Raw genomic sequence first — 15,657 nt, 5'->3', positions numbered from 1 at the left:
TTTTATGTGGAAATATATTTCACATTTCACTAGTACACCCACTCTTACGTCAAGCTATGAACACGTTTATGACATCAATCTTCAAACCACATAATCATGGAACATCTGTTTAAGTTTTACTTGTAATCGTGAATTAGGTCTGTTGATCTAATATTGTAAACGTAACTGTTTAAATTGTAATCTTATTTTAGTGGTAACCTTATTTTAGCGGTAATCTTATTTTAGCAACTTTCGCGCTGGAATCCGCTAAATCATGATTGTGCTATAACTTCTCTACAATGTTTTATATGGTAAGTATTGTTGGTGCACACATTTATCATTCCGTCATAATTCGACGATGCGCTAAAATGAGTACGCCAAAATAACAATGTTTACAGTAATTGAAATATAAGCCATTTTTCCACATCATACTCCTACGACAATACGTAAGTACGCGCCCTATTATCTGCATGTCTTTAATAGTCTAGAACAACAGTTTTATTACTTCACAGAATGATATGATTAATGTTTGTGTCTGTGGCTCTGGCTGTCGATGTGACACATGCAATTAGCTGACGGTATAACGGACCAAAGTGCAGTAGCGTTACAAACGTAAAGTGTAGTGCATACATCTGTATTATAGGGCGTCATGTACTCAATTTTAAAATATTTCATGAAATGAGCCCGAGGAGGTATTATTTTTGTAAGCTTTAATTTGAATGACAAAATATGAAGGACACAAATCCAACGGAGGCAGCCACTTTGTTATCAAATTTCAATATTCATGGCATAACGTCATTGTTCATCATTATTATGACATCGCGATTAAATTTTTAATTGGTACAACCAATGGAAATCGTCCCAGGGCGATGAACAAAGAACAAAGATAACAATTTCTTTACTACTTATGTCTTTTAATTGTTCCTAAACTTACAAGTAAATGGCGAATGATGGCCAAAAACTTCAACCACGTGACAGCTAAAGAGTTGGAGGAAACTGGGAACAGGATATTCCTCCAGACTCAAAAGCTGATACTATAATGTGATGCAAAATGATATAGACTTTCCAAAAAAGCAGAGCAATCTGTTGTCTACCAGAAAAATACCGCCAGCACCTCTGCATGTCGTGGTCGAAGTCTTGACGAATTGGAGAACGTGCCTGCAATATAAAACAGAATAGCCCAAAGCAGAAAAGGTGTGAAAATGGGGAGGGAGGATGGGGATTTGCCTTTCTCACGAGCTTTTCCAAATATGCCTACCGGATATACTGTGCAAAGGGGGATAACTTCGTACACTGCACAAAGCAATGAAGAGAAATACTGCATGTAGTCGTATAATTCATGTGCATACTAGAAAAAGGAATTTTATAAATGCATATCAAATTAGCCATACAATTAATAAGGCGGTCTTCATATGATAAATTAAATTATATTCTAGAAATAATTTTTATTATCAGATAGAAGACACTCTGAACAAAGATCAAAGATAGCAATTTCTTTACTACTTATGTCTTTTAATTGTTCCTAAACTTACAAGTAAATGGCGAATGATGGCCAAAAACTTCAACCACGTGACAGCTAAAGAGTTGGAGGAAACTGGGAACAGGATATTCCTCCAGACTCAAAAGCTGATACTATAATGTGATGCAAAATGATATAGACTTTCCAAAAAAGCAGAGCAATCTGTTGTCTACCAGAAAAATACCGCCAAATGGCAACACTGCGCAAACAAAGAGTTGCCACCGCCACAACAGAATGCGAGAAGAATGTCCGGTCAATACTAACAGTATACAAAAATACCCCTCGCCCGGGGGAAAATTATGCCACAGTAAAGGTAGCCGGACCACAAATTTTACCCGGCTACAAACAAAATGCAAGATTTCAAAGCAAAATGCATATGGTGGGGGGCTTCAAAGACACGGCTGAAAAAAGTAGGCCAAATCCTACATAAAATCTACAAATTGTAGCAAAAAATAGGGAGCCGACCCAGACAAAAATATTGGCGATTTGGCGTCCCTCAAAGTTCAGCAAATACACCACACCATATTCAAAAAGCATACTAAGCACAAAAGCAAATGTTTAGAAAACCAATCCACATGGCCATAAATCAAAATTCAAGGCAATATTGACCAAACATTCTCGCCTGCATGCAAGCTAAAGCCATAACCTAGGACCCTGTTCACTCTTTATGGGCAAAATAGAAGCAGCTGATGACGACAATACTGACTGAAGACCTTGTTGCAACCTATACAGGAAAATGTCATTCCCTAAGCTACTCAAATGAACATCATCTAGAAAAAGTTCTGAATTACAGTCAGTCATTTCTGGATATCTTATGTACCCACCCCCCTGTTTCATAATGTATGCACTTATATGACTGTTAATTCTAACAGGGATTTTATGTACAGCCCTGTGGGATACACAACCCTCTACACTTTAACGAGGCAAATTAGCTGACAAAACTAATCTTGTGTTTGGGAGCAGAATAGATCATGTTTTAAAGGAAGCAAGTATCCGACATCTCAGAAGCCCTGAATTACACTGCGCTATGTCATTGCCCCCCACAATGTGTAACAAGAAAATCAAGCGTATTTTCAAATGGGAACAAAATATGTACATGCCTTACCAAATTCTCCCAGAGTAGTTCACCCTTAGGGTGCCATAAAATAGAAGCGCCAACAATCCATATCTGTATGATGTATTCGGAAAACTTAAGCTTAAAATAAGCTAGGTGTGCTAGTAAAATTTATCAATTTAAAGAGACCATATAAAATACAAAAAACAAGAGACTTTTTTTCAAAATTGCTTGTGGTAGTCTTAGTCTAAGGCAGGCTTGGCAGACCAAAACATTGTAAAACAGTAGAGCATGACCCAACTGGCCCAGCTTGGTAAACCCCAACTCCCTGACACCTAAAAAGGCAAACAATGCTGTTACTAAAAGAGCAGCAAACATATATGCCTCATAGGATGAGCTGCACACAAGCTGTGTTTCATCCAAATACCCAAAAATCTGGCATTTGAAGCTTATGCCTGAAACAAATGTTTTAACAGTTGCCAGCGCAAACCCCGAGAAGACAAATAAGCTATACATTTTATCACCTGTTGTTGAGTAGGAGCCCAAACCAAATGCGAGCTATGAGCTAAACAAAATTGCTCAAAACGAACAATGTTGGTATCAAAAACTTGTCTTGAATTAGCTGAAATTGATGCCCTCAGGAGCCTGATAGTTTCATGTTGTAGATTTAATACTGGAATGATGCTGAGATCTTGGAAGGGACTAAAGCAGCATCAGCAATTGAACTCAACTTACCCGAAATATGAACAGCCCTAAACTTAATGTTGTGCAAACATACTCTTAAAAACAAATGGACAAACAAGTTCCATAACTCTTAGATGTTTTCTTGTTCAAAATGGACACTAGCCACTCATTATTAGTGTACACAAAAAAAAATTTGTTAGGCAGCTTAGAATCCCAGATAAAAGATGCCAAGACAATAGGGACCAGTTCAAGGAATGCTATGTCTCGAATTATAACATCTCCACCCAAGCCTCAGGCCAAGAGAAGTATGCCTAACTACAGTGAAGGAAAGAACCCCACCTTTTGAGCCATAACCCCGACCCCAAGCACTATCAGTGAAGAGCTGAAGATCAGCACTATCTACCCAATGTATCTCAGGAAAAGTACAATAACCATTAAAGGGCTGTAGTAACTCGAGCTAGGTGTAAACATCCTCCCTCATACCTTAATTGACACAAACAAAGTGGTGTGGTTTCTATAAACCTGACATAGCATTGTTTAAAAAATGAATAAATGTATGGGTAACTGGAATGGCCCCAACACAGAAACTAAGAGATGCGGTGAGAGTTTGTAACTGTTGCAAAGTTACCTTCTTTTTCTTTCCAACCTCACTGAAAGCCTAGCCAGCAATTCAAGTGAATCTAGAGGGATTTTTATTTGTATATTCACAGAATCATTTTCTAAACCCCAAAATACTAATATGTGTGTTGGTCTCAAACAATCCATTCAAGTGACATAATGACCATTTTAGCCATCAAAGTATTAGGTCCCAAGTATTGATCTATATCAATAATGTGGTCAAATTTTGTGTACAATACCCACCCAGCATAATTTCTTTTTATCTATAAAGGTGTTAACACTGTTATCACAAGGGGAAGGAAGATGATGAATGAGTCTGAAAGATCCATCTTTATTTGGAAGCAATCCAATTGGGGACAGTTTTAGACTAGAGAAAGAAAAATAATCAAAGGATCCCGCCGCCCTTCCTGCATCTATTTCTTTCAGTATCTTAAACAAAGCCCAATTTTCCAGTATTTTAATAGAAAGCAAGTTCCTACATTTAGTATGGCCCCTTGGGCCTTGCTAGTGCAATGTAAAGCCCAGTTTTAAAAACAGAAACTAACTCCTCAACTAGTAATCTATCTGGATGTGACTGCAGCAGTCTGTCCAGTACAACAGATTAATTGGGGTGTGCCCAAGGTCCATTAAATTGACTATTTGTCCCAAATTTGGCTTGGTGGGGGCCCAGTTTGCTGCTTGAGGAATTGCTTGCCCTAAAAGAATAACTTGCAGTTGAATTATCTGAATGTGAGGTTTGATTGGGGCAGTTTAACTTTTGATGACTACCTAAACAAAGAAGGCAAACATGTCTACACAAACAGTGAGAACTATTACACTTCCCATTATTGTAATCAAAACACTACTAGCTATATATAGACATTATTGCTTATTTTAGTTGTTTTTGCTGAACTCACTGAAGTTGAACCCCCATATTGCATATAAATGAGCCACAACTCCTGGTCCACTACATTCAAAGGTATTAAATGGTTTTGTGTCTTCTTGAGCCCGAGCTGCTCATCATAGCTTTTCCACCCAAGACCACCAACACGCCTGGCAACTAGGCCTACAGTATGGATGTATTTTAACAACAACCAGATTTCTCTCCTGAATGGACAGAGGTGTATATAGAACTATATACTATGAATGCATCAGTCAACATGTCTATGGGGACTCTTTTGGGGGATTTTTTTTTTTTTTTTTTTAACAACCAGTTCACCACTGATCAGTGAAAAAATGCTTATCGTTTACCCGAGATGGCTTCGATAACATTTGACTTAAATCAACAACTCTTTACTGCCTATCTTTTTGTTTGATTTGTTGAGAGATTTTACAGCCTAAATCTGAAGTAACACTTGTACCTGAAACTGTCTGGTGTCATTCAGATCAGGCCCAACCAACTGTGAGGGAAAGCCATTGTAATATACATGTACAATGTATAGTACTAGTCAGTATAATTGTATAAGGTCGTACGAGTTATGCCCCTTTGTCTGTCAGTATGTCAAGCGTCTCTGTAACCCGGATGCTAGCAGTCAATAAAATGTCGTCTGATCACGTTTACCAGTGTTTCTGGTTATCGTCTGAATTACTGCTATAAAGCAGTCGGCAATCATTACATGGTGTCAGAAGAACTGATTGAAAACCCGCCATGTCTGTTGTACCATTTGATCAACCACGTTTGGATTGGGGAACCGGAGATCAATATCAAGAATTTCTTCGATTTCGTCAACACGTGGAGTTCTGTTTCAAAGGCCCGCTCGCCAAAGCAGAAAAAGCTGATAAAGCCGGTTGGATAGGATTGTGGATTGGCCTGGAAGGAAGAGAAGTATATAAAACTTTCACATGGGAAGCAGGTGATACTGATGATCCAGATAAAATTTTAGATAAGTTAGATGCTTACATTAGACCAAAAAAAACCGAATAGCACGTTTCAAAATACACCAAAGGAAACAAACTGACACAGAAACATTTGATAATTTCGTCAAAGATCTCAAGCTCTTAGCTATGGATTGTGAATACACAAACAGCCAAGATGTACTGATTGACCTTATCATTGCTGGTGTTCGACATAAAAAGGTTCAGGAAAGGTTATTAGACCAGGGTCAAGACATCACACTGGACAAGGCTATACAGACAGGACAACAACATGAACTGTCCCAAGCACAAGTGAAACTGATGAGAGGAGAGGAAGTACTGAAAGTTACAAAGGAAAAGAAACGACCTCCACCTACAAAATTCAGTAAATCAAAGCCACAAAACTACACACAAAACTATAGGAAATGTGGACGCTGTGGTCTCGAGCATGAAATGGGAAAATGCCCAGCAAAGGGATCTACATGTAACTACTGCAAAGGACGTGACCATTGGAAGAAAATGTGCATAAAGAAAACAAGAAACAAAGTACACAGTATCCAGTCAGACCCAGAATTTGAGATAGCATCAGAAGATTATGACAGTGAACTCTTAACTATAAACACTACTAGCTATAGTGACACTGATGTAAATGTCATACATGACAAATGGATTGCAAATCTCAAAATACAAGGACAAAATGTAAAGTTTAGAATTGATACCGGAGCAAGGGTCGACATCCTTACAAAGAACCGGACTCAGAAACTATCTGGACTCGGTGAGATTAAGGAGTCTCACAGGACACTTAAGTCATTCAGCAATCGCAAGATAAAGCCTGTTGGATCTGTTACCGTGTCTGTCACTCATGGTACCCAGGAAGTGGATATCAATTTTGAAATAGTGGACATTGACCAAGAGAACATTATAAGTGGTGATTCAGCATTATTACTTGGACTACTCAGTGTTCCACCTGGTTATCCTTAGAACACTTACTCAGTGTCAACACTCTTGACAACTCCAGCTGAGGATGAGTTAACTCGTGACTTTCCCGATCTGGTCAGAACTACAGGTACCCTCCCAGGGGAGAACAGTCTCTCTATCGACGAGTCTGCAAAAGGTGTCATTCACCCAACACGTAAATTACCAGCAGCTATTAAGCCTAAAGCTAAAGAGAAACTCAGAGAAATGGAGGAAAACGACTATATTACCAAAGTGGACAAGCCGACTGAATGGGTTAGTTCGATGGTAGTCAATGTCAAAGGAGACAAGATCAGAATATGTATTGATCCACGAGACCTTAATAAGGCTATACGACGGGAACACCACCCCATGAAAACCATTGAGGAAGTCATAACAGATATTCCGGATGCCAGGATATTTTCAGTTCTGGACGCAAAGTCAGGTTTTCTACAGATTAAGCTGGATGAGGACTCATCATACCTTACAACATTTAATACGCCTATAGGACGGTACAGATGGCTCCGTCTACCGTTTGGAATAAAATCAGCCCCTGAAATCTACCAGAAGATTATGGACAACATGATTGAGGGCATAGATGGTTCATTCGCCATTATTGATGACATCCTGATAGCAGGAAAAGACATCGAGGATCATGACCGGATTCTACGTGAAGTTGTAGAACGTGCAACCAGTTACAACTTGAAGTTGAACTTTCAAAAGTGTAAAGTGCGCCAAAGGTCAGTACCATACATGGGACATGTCATTACAGATTGTGGACTGAAACCGGATATGGAGAAAGTACGGGCTATCACTGGAATGCCTACACCTGAAGATAAGGAAGGAACTCGTAGGTTCTTGGGATTGGTGCAGTACCTTTCAAAATCCATACCTAATCTCAGTCAGATTGATGCGCCATTGAGAGTACTTTTGAAACCCGACACAGAGTTCCAGTGGAACCATGAACAAGAGGAAAGCTTTAGAAAGCTTAAAGAGACCAACCAACCAATTGTTTTCCCATAGACCTTAGTGTTAACGTTTTGGATTATTTCATTCAAATTCTTGAATTGAATATGACGATTATGGTTTATAACAAAAGTTTAGGGTCTGATATAACACCTAATCAAAAAAAAAAGTTGGGTCCTTCAGCTCAAATTTTCTCCAGGGTAGCCATTTTGAAAATAGGTGAATTTCGCAGTAAAAATTCTCAAAAATCTTAAATGTTTACCTGTTTACTATTATTACGTGAACTTTTGGGAAAAAAAACAATCGGACTTAAGAAATTTATATCAACATTTCTTATTGATAGTTACCTATCAGGCTACATATCTATTTTCTCACTTCATAACATACTGGCCAATCAGTGGCTGTCAGACATTTTATCCTTGGCTCAACGTTCTATACACAGGGGCTGTTTCAAAAATATATTTTTTCAATTGGTTGGTTGTTCCCTATAGCATCTTTCACATTTTTCAAAGATAACTTTTCTGGAACAGGATAGAACCATATGATATGCTATTAAAATATGCAGTGCCTGACTGCAAGTCTTAGGCTGGTAGGTTGATTCTTCTATTGGTACCGGATATGAAATTCTTAAGAGAAAACCACATTAAAATTGAGTTAATTTTGAAATGTAAATTTTAATATCTTGATCAGCTTTGAATTTAAAGTGATGGCTTTTGGTTAATAGCCAAGTATAGAAATCGTGCTACTCAGAAATATAAACAAATAAGATATAGAATAAAGATCGGGGGAGATAACTCAATGTTATCCCCTCCACCCCCTAATTTCTGGTCTTTTTGTAAAAATTGAAGAAAAAAAGGCCGAACGAGAAAAAAAATTAGGAGTGGAGCCATTATTTAGATAAAAGAGTCGAAACACAGACACAGAACACGGAACCGGGCAAGTGACAACAAAAAATAACCAGATATATCACCAAACACTGAACTGGGGTAGTGACAACAGAACAACCAAACATATCACCGAATACCGAATCGGGGTAGTGACAACAGAACAACCAGACACACACCCACACATTGAACCGGGGTAGTGCCAGCAGTACAACCAGCATACCACCGTACCCCGAGCCACGATATATACCGCTACAATTGAAATATAGAATGTATGTCCGTATCTGTCCGGTCTATGGTCCTCCTTGTAACACTACATGTGTCATATTTTCATCATCAATCCCCCCTGAATCTCAATTTCTCTCTAAATTCTGCTACAATGCCTCCAAGATGAGAATCCCGTCCGAAAATGTGCTAGTCGGTCCCATCATCTGGTTTCCAGGGACGCTAGATGGCACAAAATGTCATGTGCTGTAGCTATATGTAGAGACCAACCAACCAATTGTTTTCCCATAGACCTTAGTGTTAACGTTTTGGATTATTTCATTCAAATTCTTGAATTGAATATGACGATTATGGTTTATAACAAAAGTTTAGGGTCTGATATAACACCTAATCAAAAAAAAAGTTGGGTCCTTCAGCTCAAATTTTCTCCAGGGTAGCCATTTTGAAAATAGGTGAATTTCGCAGTAAAAATTCTCAAAAATCTTAAATGTTTACCTGTTTACTATTATTACGTGAACTTTGGGGAAAAAAACCAATCGGACTTAAGAAATTTATATCAACATTTCTTATTGATAGTTACCTATCAGGCTACATATCTATTTTCTCACTTCATAACATACTGGCCAATCAGTGGCTGCCAGACATTTTATCCTTGGCTCAACGTTCTATACACAGGGGCTGTTTCAAAAATATATTTTTTCAATTGGTTGGTTGTACTGCTCTTTCACATTTTTCAAAGATAACTTTTCTGGAACAGGATAGAACCATATGATATGCTATTAAAATATGCAGTGCCTGACTGCAAGTCTTAGGCTGGTAGGTTGATTCTTCTATTGGTACCGGATATGAAATTCTTAAGAGAAAACCACATTAAAATTGAGTTAATTTTGAAATGTAAATTTTAATATCTTGATAAGCTTTGAATTTAAAGTGATGGCTTTTGGTTAATAGCCAAGTATAGAAATCGTGCTACTCAGAAATATAAACAAATAAGATATAGAATAAAGATCGGGGGAGATAACTCAATGTTATCCCCTCCACCCCCTAATTTCTGGTCTTTTTGTAAAAAATGAAGAAAAAAAGGCCGAACGAGAAAAAAAAATTAGGAGTGGAGCCATTATTTAGATAAAAGAGTCGAAACACAGACACAGAACACGGAACCGGGCAAGTGACAACAAAAAATAACCAGATATATCACCAAACACTGAACTGGGGTAGTGACAACAGAACAAACAAACATATCACCGAATACCGAATCGGGGTAGTGACAACAGAACAACCAGACACACACCCACACATTGAACCGGGGTAGTGCCAGCAGTACAACCAGCATACCACCGTACCCCGAGCCACGATATATACCGCTACAATTGAAATATAGAATGTATGTCCGTATCTGTCCGGTCTATGGTCCTCCTTGTAACACTACATGTGTCATATTTTCATCATCAATCCCCCCTGAATCTCAATTTCTCTCTAAATTCTGCTACAATGCCTCCAAGATGAGAATCCCGTCCGAAAATGTGCTAGTCGGTCCCATCATCTGGTTTCCAGGGACGCTAGATGGCACAAAATGTCATGTGCTGTAGCTATATGTAGAGACCAACCAACCAATTGTTTTCCCATAGACCTTAGTGTTAACGTTTTGGATTATTTCATTCAAATTCTTGAATTGAATATGACGATTATGGTTTATAACAAAAGTTTAGGGTCTGATATAACACCTAATCAAAAAAAAAAGTTGGGTCCTTCAGCTCAAATTTTCTCCAGGGTAGCCATTTTGAAAATAGGTGAATTTCGCAGTAAAAATTCTCAAAAATCTTAAATGTTTACCTGTTTACTATTATTACGTGAACTTTGGGGAAAAAAACCAATCGGACTTAAGAAATTTATATCAACATTTCTTATTGATAGTTACCTATCAGGCTACATATCTATTTTCTCACTTCATAACATACTGGCCAATCAGTGGCTGCCAGACATTTTATCCTTGGCTCAACGTTCTATACACAGGGGCTGTTTCAAAAATATATTTTTTTCAATTGGTTGGTTGTTCCCTATAGCATCTTTCACATTTTTCAAAGATAACTTTTCTGGAACAGGATAGAACCATATGATATGCTATTAAAATATGCAGTGCCTGACTGCAAGTCTTAGGCTGGTAGGTTGATTCTTCTATTGGTACCGGATATGAAATTCTTAAGAGAAAACCACATTAAAATTGAGTTAATTTTGAAATGTAAATTTTAATATCTTGATCAGCTTTGAATTTAAAGTGATGGCTTTTGGTTAATAGCCAAGTATAGAAATCGTGCTACTCAGAAATATAAACAAATAAGATATAGAATAAAGATCGGGGGAGATAACTCAATGTTATCCCCTCCACCCCCTAATTTCTGGTCTTTTTGTAAAAATTGAAGAAAAAAAGGCCGAACGAGAAAAAAAAATTAGGAGTGGAGCCATTATTTAGATAAAAGAGTCGAAACACAGACACAGAACACGGAACCGGGCAAGTGACAACAAAACATAACCAGATATATCACCAAACACTGAACTGGGGTAGTGACAACAGAACAACCAAACATATCACCGAATACCGAATCGGGGTAGTGACAACAGAACAACCAGACACACACCCACACATTGAACCGGGGTAGTGCCAGCAGTACAACCAGCATACCACCGTACCCCGAGCCACGATATATACCGCTACAATTGAAATATAGAATGTATGTCCGTATCTGTCCGGTCTATGGTCCTCCTTGTAACACTACATGTGTCATATTTTCATCATCAATCCCCCCTGAATCTCAATTTCTCTCTAAATTCTGCTACAATGCCTCCAAGATGAGAATCCCGTCCGAAAATGTGCTAGTCGGTCCCATCATCTGGTTTCCAGGGACGCTAGATGGCACAAAATGTCATGTGCTGTAGCTATATGTAGAGACCAACCAACCAATTGTTTTCCCATAGACCTTAGTGTTAACGTTTTGGATTATTTCATTCAAATTCTTGAATTGAATATGACGATTATGGTTTATAACAAAAGTTTAGGGTCTGATATAACACCTAATCAAAAAAAAAAGTTGGGTCCTTCAGCTCAAATTTTCTCCAGGGTAGCCATTTTGAAAATAGGTGAATTTCGCAGTAAAAATTCTCAAAAATCTTAAATGTTTACCTGTTTACTATTATTACGTGAACTTTTGGGGAAAAAAACCAATCGGACTTAAGAAATTTATATCAACATTTCTTATTGATAGTTACCTATCAGGCTACATATCTATTTTCTCACTTCATAACATACTGGCCAATCAGTGGCTGCCAGACATTTTATCCTTGGCTCAACGTTCTATACACAGGGGCTGTTTCAAAAATATATTTTTTTCAATTGGTTGGTTGTTCCCTATAGCATCTTTCACATTTTTCAAAGATAACTTTTCTGGAACAGGATAGAACCATATGATATGCTATTAAAATATGCAGTGCCTGACTGCAAGTCTTAGGCTGGTAGGTTGATTCTTCTATTGGTACCGGATATGAAATTCTTAAGAGAAAACCACATTAAAATTGAGTTAATTTTGAAATGTAAATTTTAATATCTTGATCAGCTTTGAATTTAAAGTGATGGCTTTTGGTTAATAGCCAAGTATAGAAATCGTGCTACTCAGAAATATAAACAAATAAGATATAGAATAAAGATCGGGGGAGATAACTCAATGTTATCCCCTCCACCCCCTAATTTCTGGTCCTTTTTGTAAAAATTGAAGAAAAAAAGGCCGAACGAGAAAAAAAATTAGGAGTGGAGCCATTATTTAGATAAAAGAGTCGAAACACAGACACAGAACACGGAACCGGGCAAGTGACAACAAAAAATAACCAGATATATCACCAAACACTGAACTGGGGTAGTGACAACAGAACAACCAAACATATCACCGAATACCGAATCGGGGTAGTGACAACAGAACAACCAGACACACACCCACACATTGAACCGGGGTAGTGCCAGCAGTACAACCAGCATACCACCGTACCCCGAGCCACGATATATACCGCTACAATTGAAATATAGAATGTATGTCCGTATCTGTCCGGTCTATGGTCCTCCTTGTAACACTACATGTGTCATATTTTCATCATCAATCCCCCCTGAATCTCAATTTCTCTCTAAATTCTGCTACAATGCCTCCAAGATGAGAATCCCGTCCGAAAATGTGCTAGTCGGTCCCATCATCTGGTTTCCAGGGACGCTAGATGGCACAAAATGTCATGTGCTGTAGCTATATGTAGAGACCAACCAACCAATTGTTTTCCCATAGACCTTAGTGTTAACGTTTTGGATTATTTCATTCAAATTCTTGAATTGAATATGACGATTATGGTTTATAACAAAAGTTTAGGGTCTGATATAACACCTAATCAAAAAAAAAGTTGGGTCCTCCAGCTCAAATTTTCTCCAGGGTAGCCATTTTGAAAATAGGTGAATTTCGCAGTAAAAATTCTCAAAAATCTTAAATGTTTACCTGTTTACTATTATTACGTGAACTTTTGGGAAAAAAACCAATCGGACTTAAGAAATTTATATCAACATTTCTTATTGATAGTTACCTATCAGGCTACATATCTATTTTCTCACTTCATAACATACTGGCCAATCAGTGGCTGCCAGACATTTTATCCTTGGCTCAACGTTCTATACACAGGGGCTGTTTCAAAAATATATTTTTTCAATTGGTTGGTTGTTCCCTATAGCATCTTTTACATTTTTCAAAGATAACTTTTCTGGAACAGGATAGAACCATATGATATGCTATTAAAATATGCAGTGCCTGACTGCAAGTCTTAGGCTGGTAGGTTGATTCTTCTATTGGTACCGGATATGAAATTCTTAAGAGAAAACCACATTAAAATTGAGTTAATTTTGAAATGTAAATTTTAATATCTTGATAAGCTTTGAATTTAAAGTGATGGCTTTTGGTTAATAGCCAAGTATAGAAATCGTGCTCAACGTTCTATACACAGGGGCTGTTTCAAAAATATATTTTTTCAATTGGTTGGTTGTTCCCTAAACAAGTTTGTAGTGAACCCCCAGTTCTAGCATTCTATGATGTGAGAAAGCCAGTTGAAATTGATGCGACGCAAGTAAAGACGGCCTTGGAGCTGTTCTGATACAAGAAGGTAGAGTTGTCGCATACGCTTCCAGATCTCTAACAGATGCTGAAACAAGATACGCCCAAATTGAAAAAGAAATGCTCGCGATTCTATACTCGTGCAGTAAGTTTCACAGCTACATATTTGGGAAAGAGGTATCTGTATACTCAGATCATAAGCCCCTAGAGACACTCTTCAGGAAGACACTCTTATCAGCACCTATGAGAATACAGAAGATGATGATAAGACTGCAGTGGTATGACATATCAGTTGTATACCGCAAGGGCAAAGACATGCATGTGTCTGATGCATTGTCACGTGCATTCCTTCCTCCAAGAGTCGGTGAGGAAGAAGATGATATACTATCAGCTATCAGCATGATATCAGTCAGCACTCAGAAGTATACTGAAATCCAGTCAGCAACAAGTAGTGAACTAAAGGTATTAATGAACATTATACACAAGGGTTGGCCAGATACCAAATCTGAAGTTTGCACTGAAGCAAAACCCTACTGGGATTCTAGAGACCAGCTCTCAGTTCTAGACAGTATTGTATACAAAGGCAGCAGAATTGTTATTCCACCCAGCATGAGGAAGGAGATGCTTAATCTGATTCACAAATCACACCTTGGAATCGCTAAGTGTAAAAGCCGTGCGAGAGAAGTAATGTATTGGCCAGGTATGAACTCAGATATTGAGGACATTGTCAGCAATTGTTCATTGTGTGCAGAACATCAGAAACAACATGGAGCAGAGCCCCTCATACCTACTCCTACACCAGACCTTCCATACAGCCATGTGGATTGTGATATATTTGAGTTTGACCCTAAAAAGTACATTTTACTTATTGACTACTATTCCAAATACATTGATGCTGTCAGGCTAAAGTCTGAAACTACTACTTCAGTCATAGAGGTCATGAAGTCTGTATTTGCATGCCATGGGTTACCCCAGAAGCTGCGTTCTGACAATGGACCGCAGTTTACTTCCGCAGAATACAAGAAATTCTGTCAAACTAATGCTATTTTACATGAAACGTCAAGTCCGCACTTCCAGAGTTCCAATGGAGAAGCTGAAAGAGCAATCCAGACTGTAAAACAGTTATGGAGAAAAGCAGAGGATACACAGTTTGCATTACTGGACTATCGTACAACACCATTAGAGGGTATTAATCTCTCACAAGCACAACTTCTGGTGAACAGACGTCCAAGGAATACATTACCATCCTCGAAGGACATCCTCAAACCCTTTATGTATGACAGTAAGAAAGTCAAACAACACATGGACACACAGAAAGTCAAACAGAAATTCTTTTATGACAACAGGAAAGGAGTTAAGGAGTTATCGCCCCTTGATGAAGGGAAGGAATGTCAATTAGAATGAAAACACCAGGTACAAAGGAATTAAAACCAGGAACTGTTGTTTGTAAGTCTGACAAACCAAGGTCATACATTGTCAGAAATGGTGAGAATGGAAAGTTGCTTCGTTGGAATCGGAGACATCTACGAAAGAGTACGGAAACTGCGAACATTACCCGAAGTCAAATGTGCCATGGAGATGAACTTGAGGATCTAGGTTCAAGTCCCAACACAGAAACACCACACAGCATTTCTACAGGAAATGTTAGCAACACCAGTTCTCAAAGTCCAGCAAAGTCAAGTGCATAGTAACTCGGTCAGGAAGTGTAAAACCACCAGACAGACTTGACATGTAATTTGGTTTGTTTTGGTTTAACGTCCTATTAACAGCCAGGGTCATTTAAGGACGAGCCAGGTTTTGGAGGTGGAGGAA

At 38.2% G+C, this 15,657-nt stretch overlaps 2 protein-coding genes across 2 annotated transcripts; both read left to right on the top strand.

Annotated features, from left to right (window-relative positions):
- The first annotated feature begins 5,837 nt into the window (after positions 1–5,837).
- LOC117342686 (uncharacterized protein K02A2.6-like) lies at positions 5,838–13,885 on the top strand. The gene is made up of 3 exons (XM_033904895.1): positions 5,838–6,615; positions 6,706–7,491; positions 13,791–13,885. Exons 1-3 carry the CDS (start codon positions 5,838–5,840, stop codon positions 13,883–13,885), a joined length of 1,659 nt encoding a protein of 552 aa, XP_033760786.1.
- Positions 13,886–13,965: 80 nt separating this feature from the next.
- Positions 13,966–15,249, top strand: LOC117342676 (uncharacterized protein K02A2.6-like). Its single transcript, XM_033904885.1, has one exon. The coding sequence runs from the start codon at positions 13,966–13,968 to the stop codon at positions 15,247–15,249; it is 1,284 nt and encodes a 427-aa protein (XP_033760776.1).
- Positions 15,250–15,657: the final 408 nt, after the last annotated feature.

Source organism: Pecten maximus, chromosome 2, assembly GCF_902652985.1.
Source record: "Pecten maximus chromosome 2, xPecMax1.1, whole genome shotgun sequence".
NCBI classification, from domain to species: Eukaryota; Metazoa; Mollusca; class Bivalvia; order Pectinida; family Pectinidae; genus Pecten; species Pecten maximus.
This window is presented reverse-complemented; position numbering and strand designations above follow the sequence as displayed.

What these genes read in the sequence shown, in the direction of transcription:
- LOC117342686 (XM_033904895.1), top strand. Translation starts at nt 5,838, where the DNA reads ATGGATTGTGAATACACAAACAGCCAAGATGTACTGATTGACCTTATC. An exon ending in CCAAGAGAACATTATAAGTG is followed by an intron (nt 6,616 to 6,705) that starts GTGATTCAGCAT and finishes TGACAACTCCAG; the next exon opens with CTGAGGATGAGTTAACTCGT. An exon ending in TGAAGATAAGGAAGGAACTC is followed by an intron (nt 7,492 to 13,790) that starts GTAGGTTCTTGG and finishes TCCCTAAACAAG; the next exon opens with TTTGTAGTGAACCCCCAGTT.
- LOC117342676 (XM_033904885.1), top strand. Translation starts at nt 13,966, where the DNA reads ATGCTCGCGATTCTATACTCGTGCAGTAAGTTTCACAGCTACATATTT.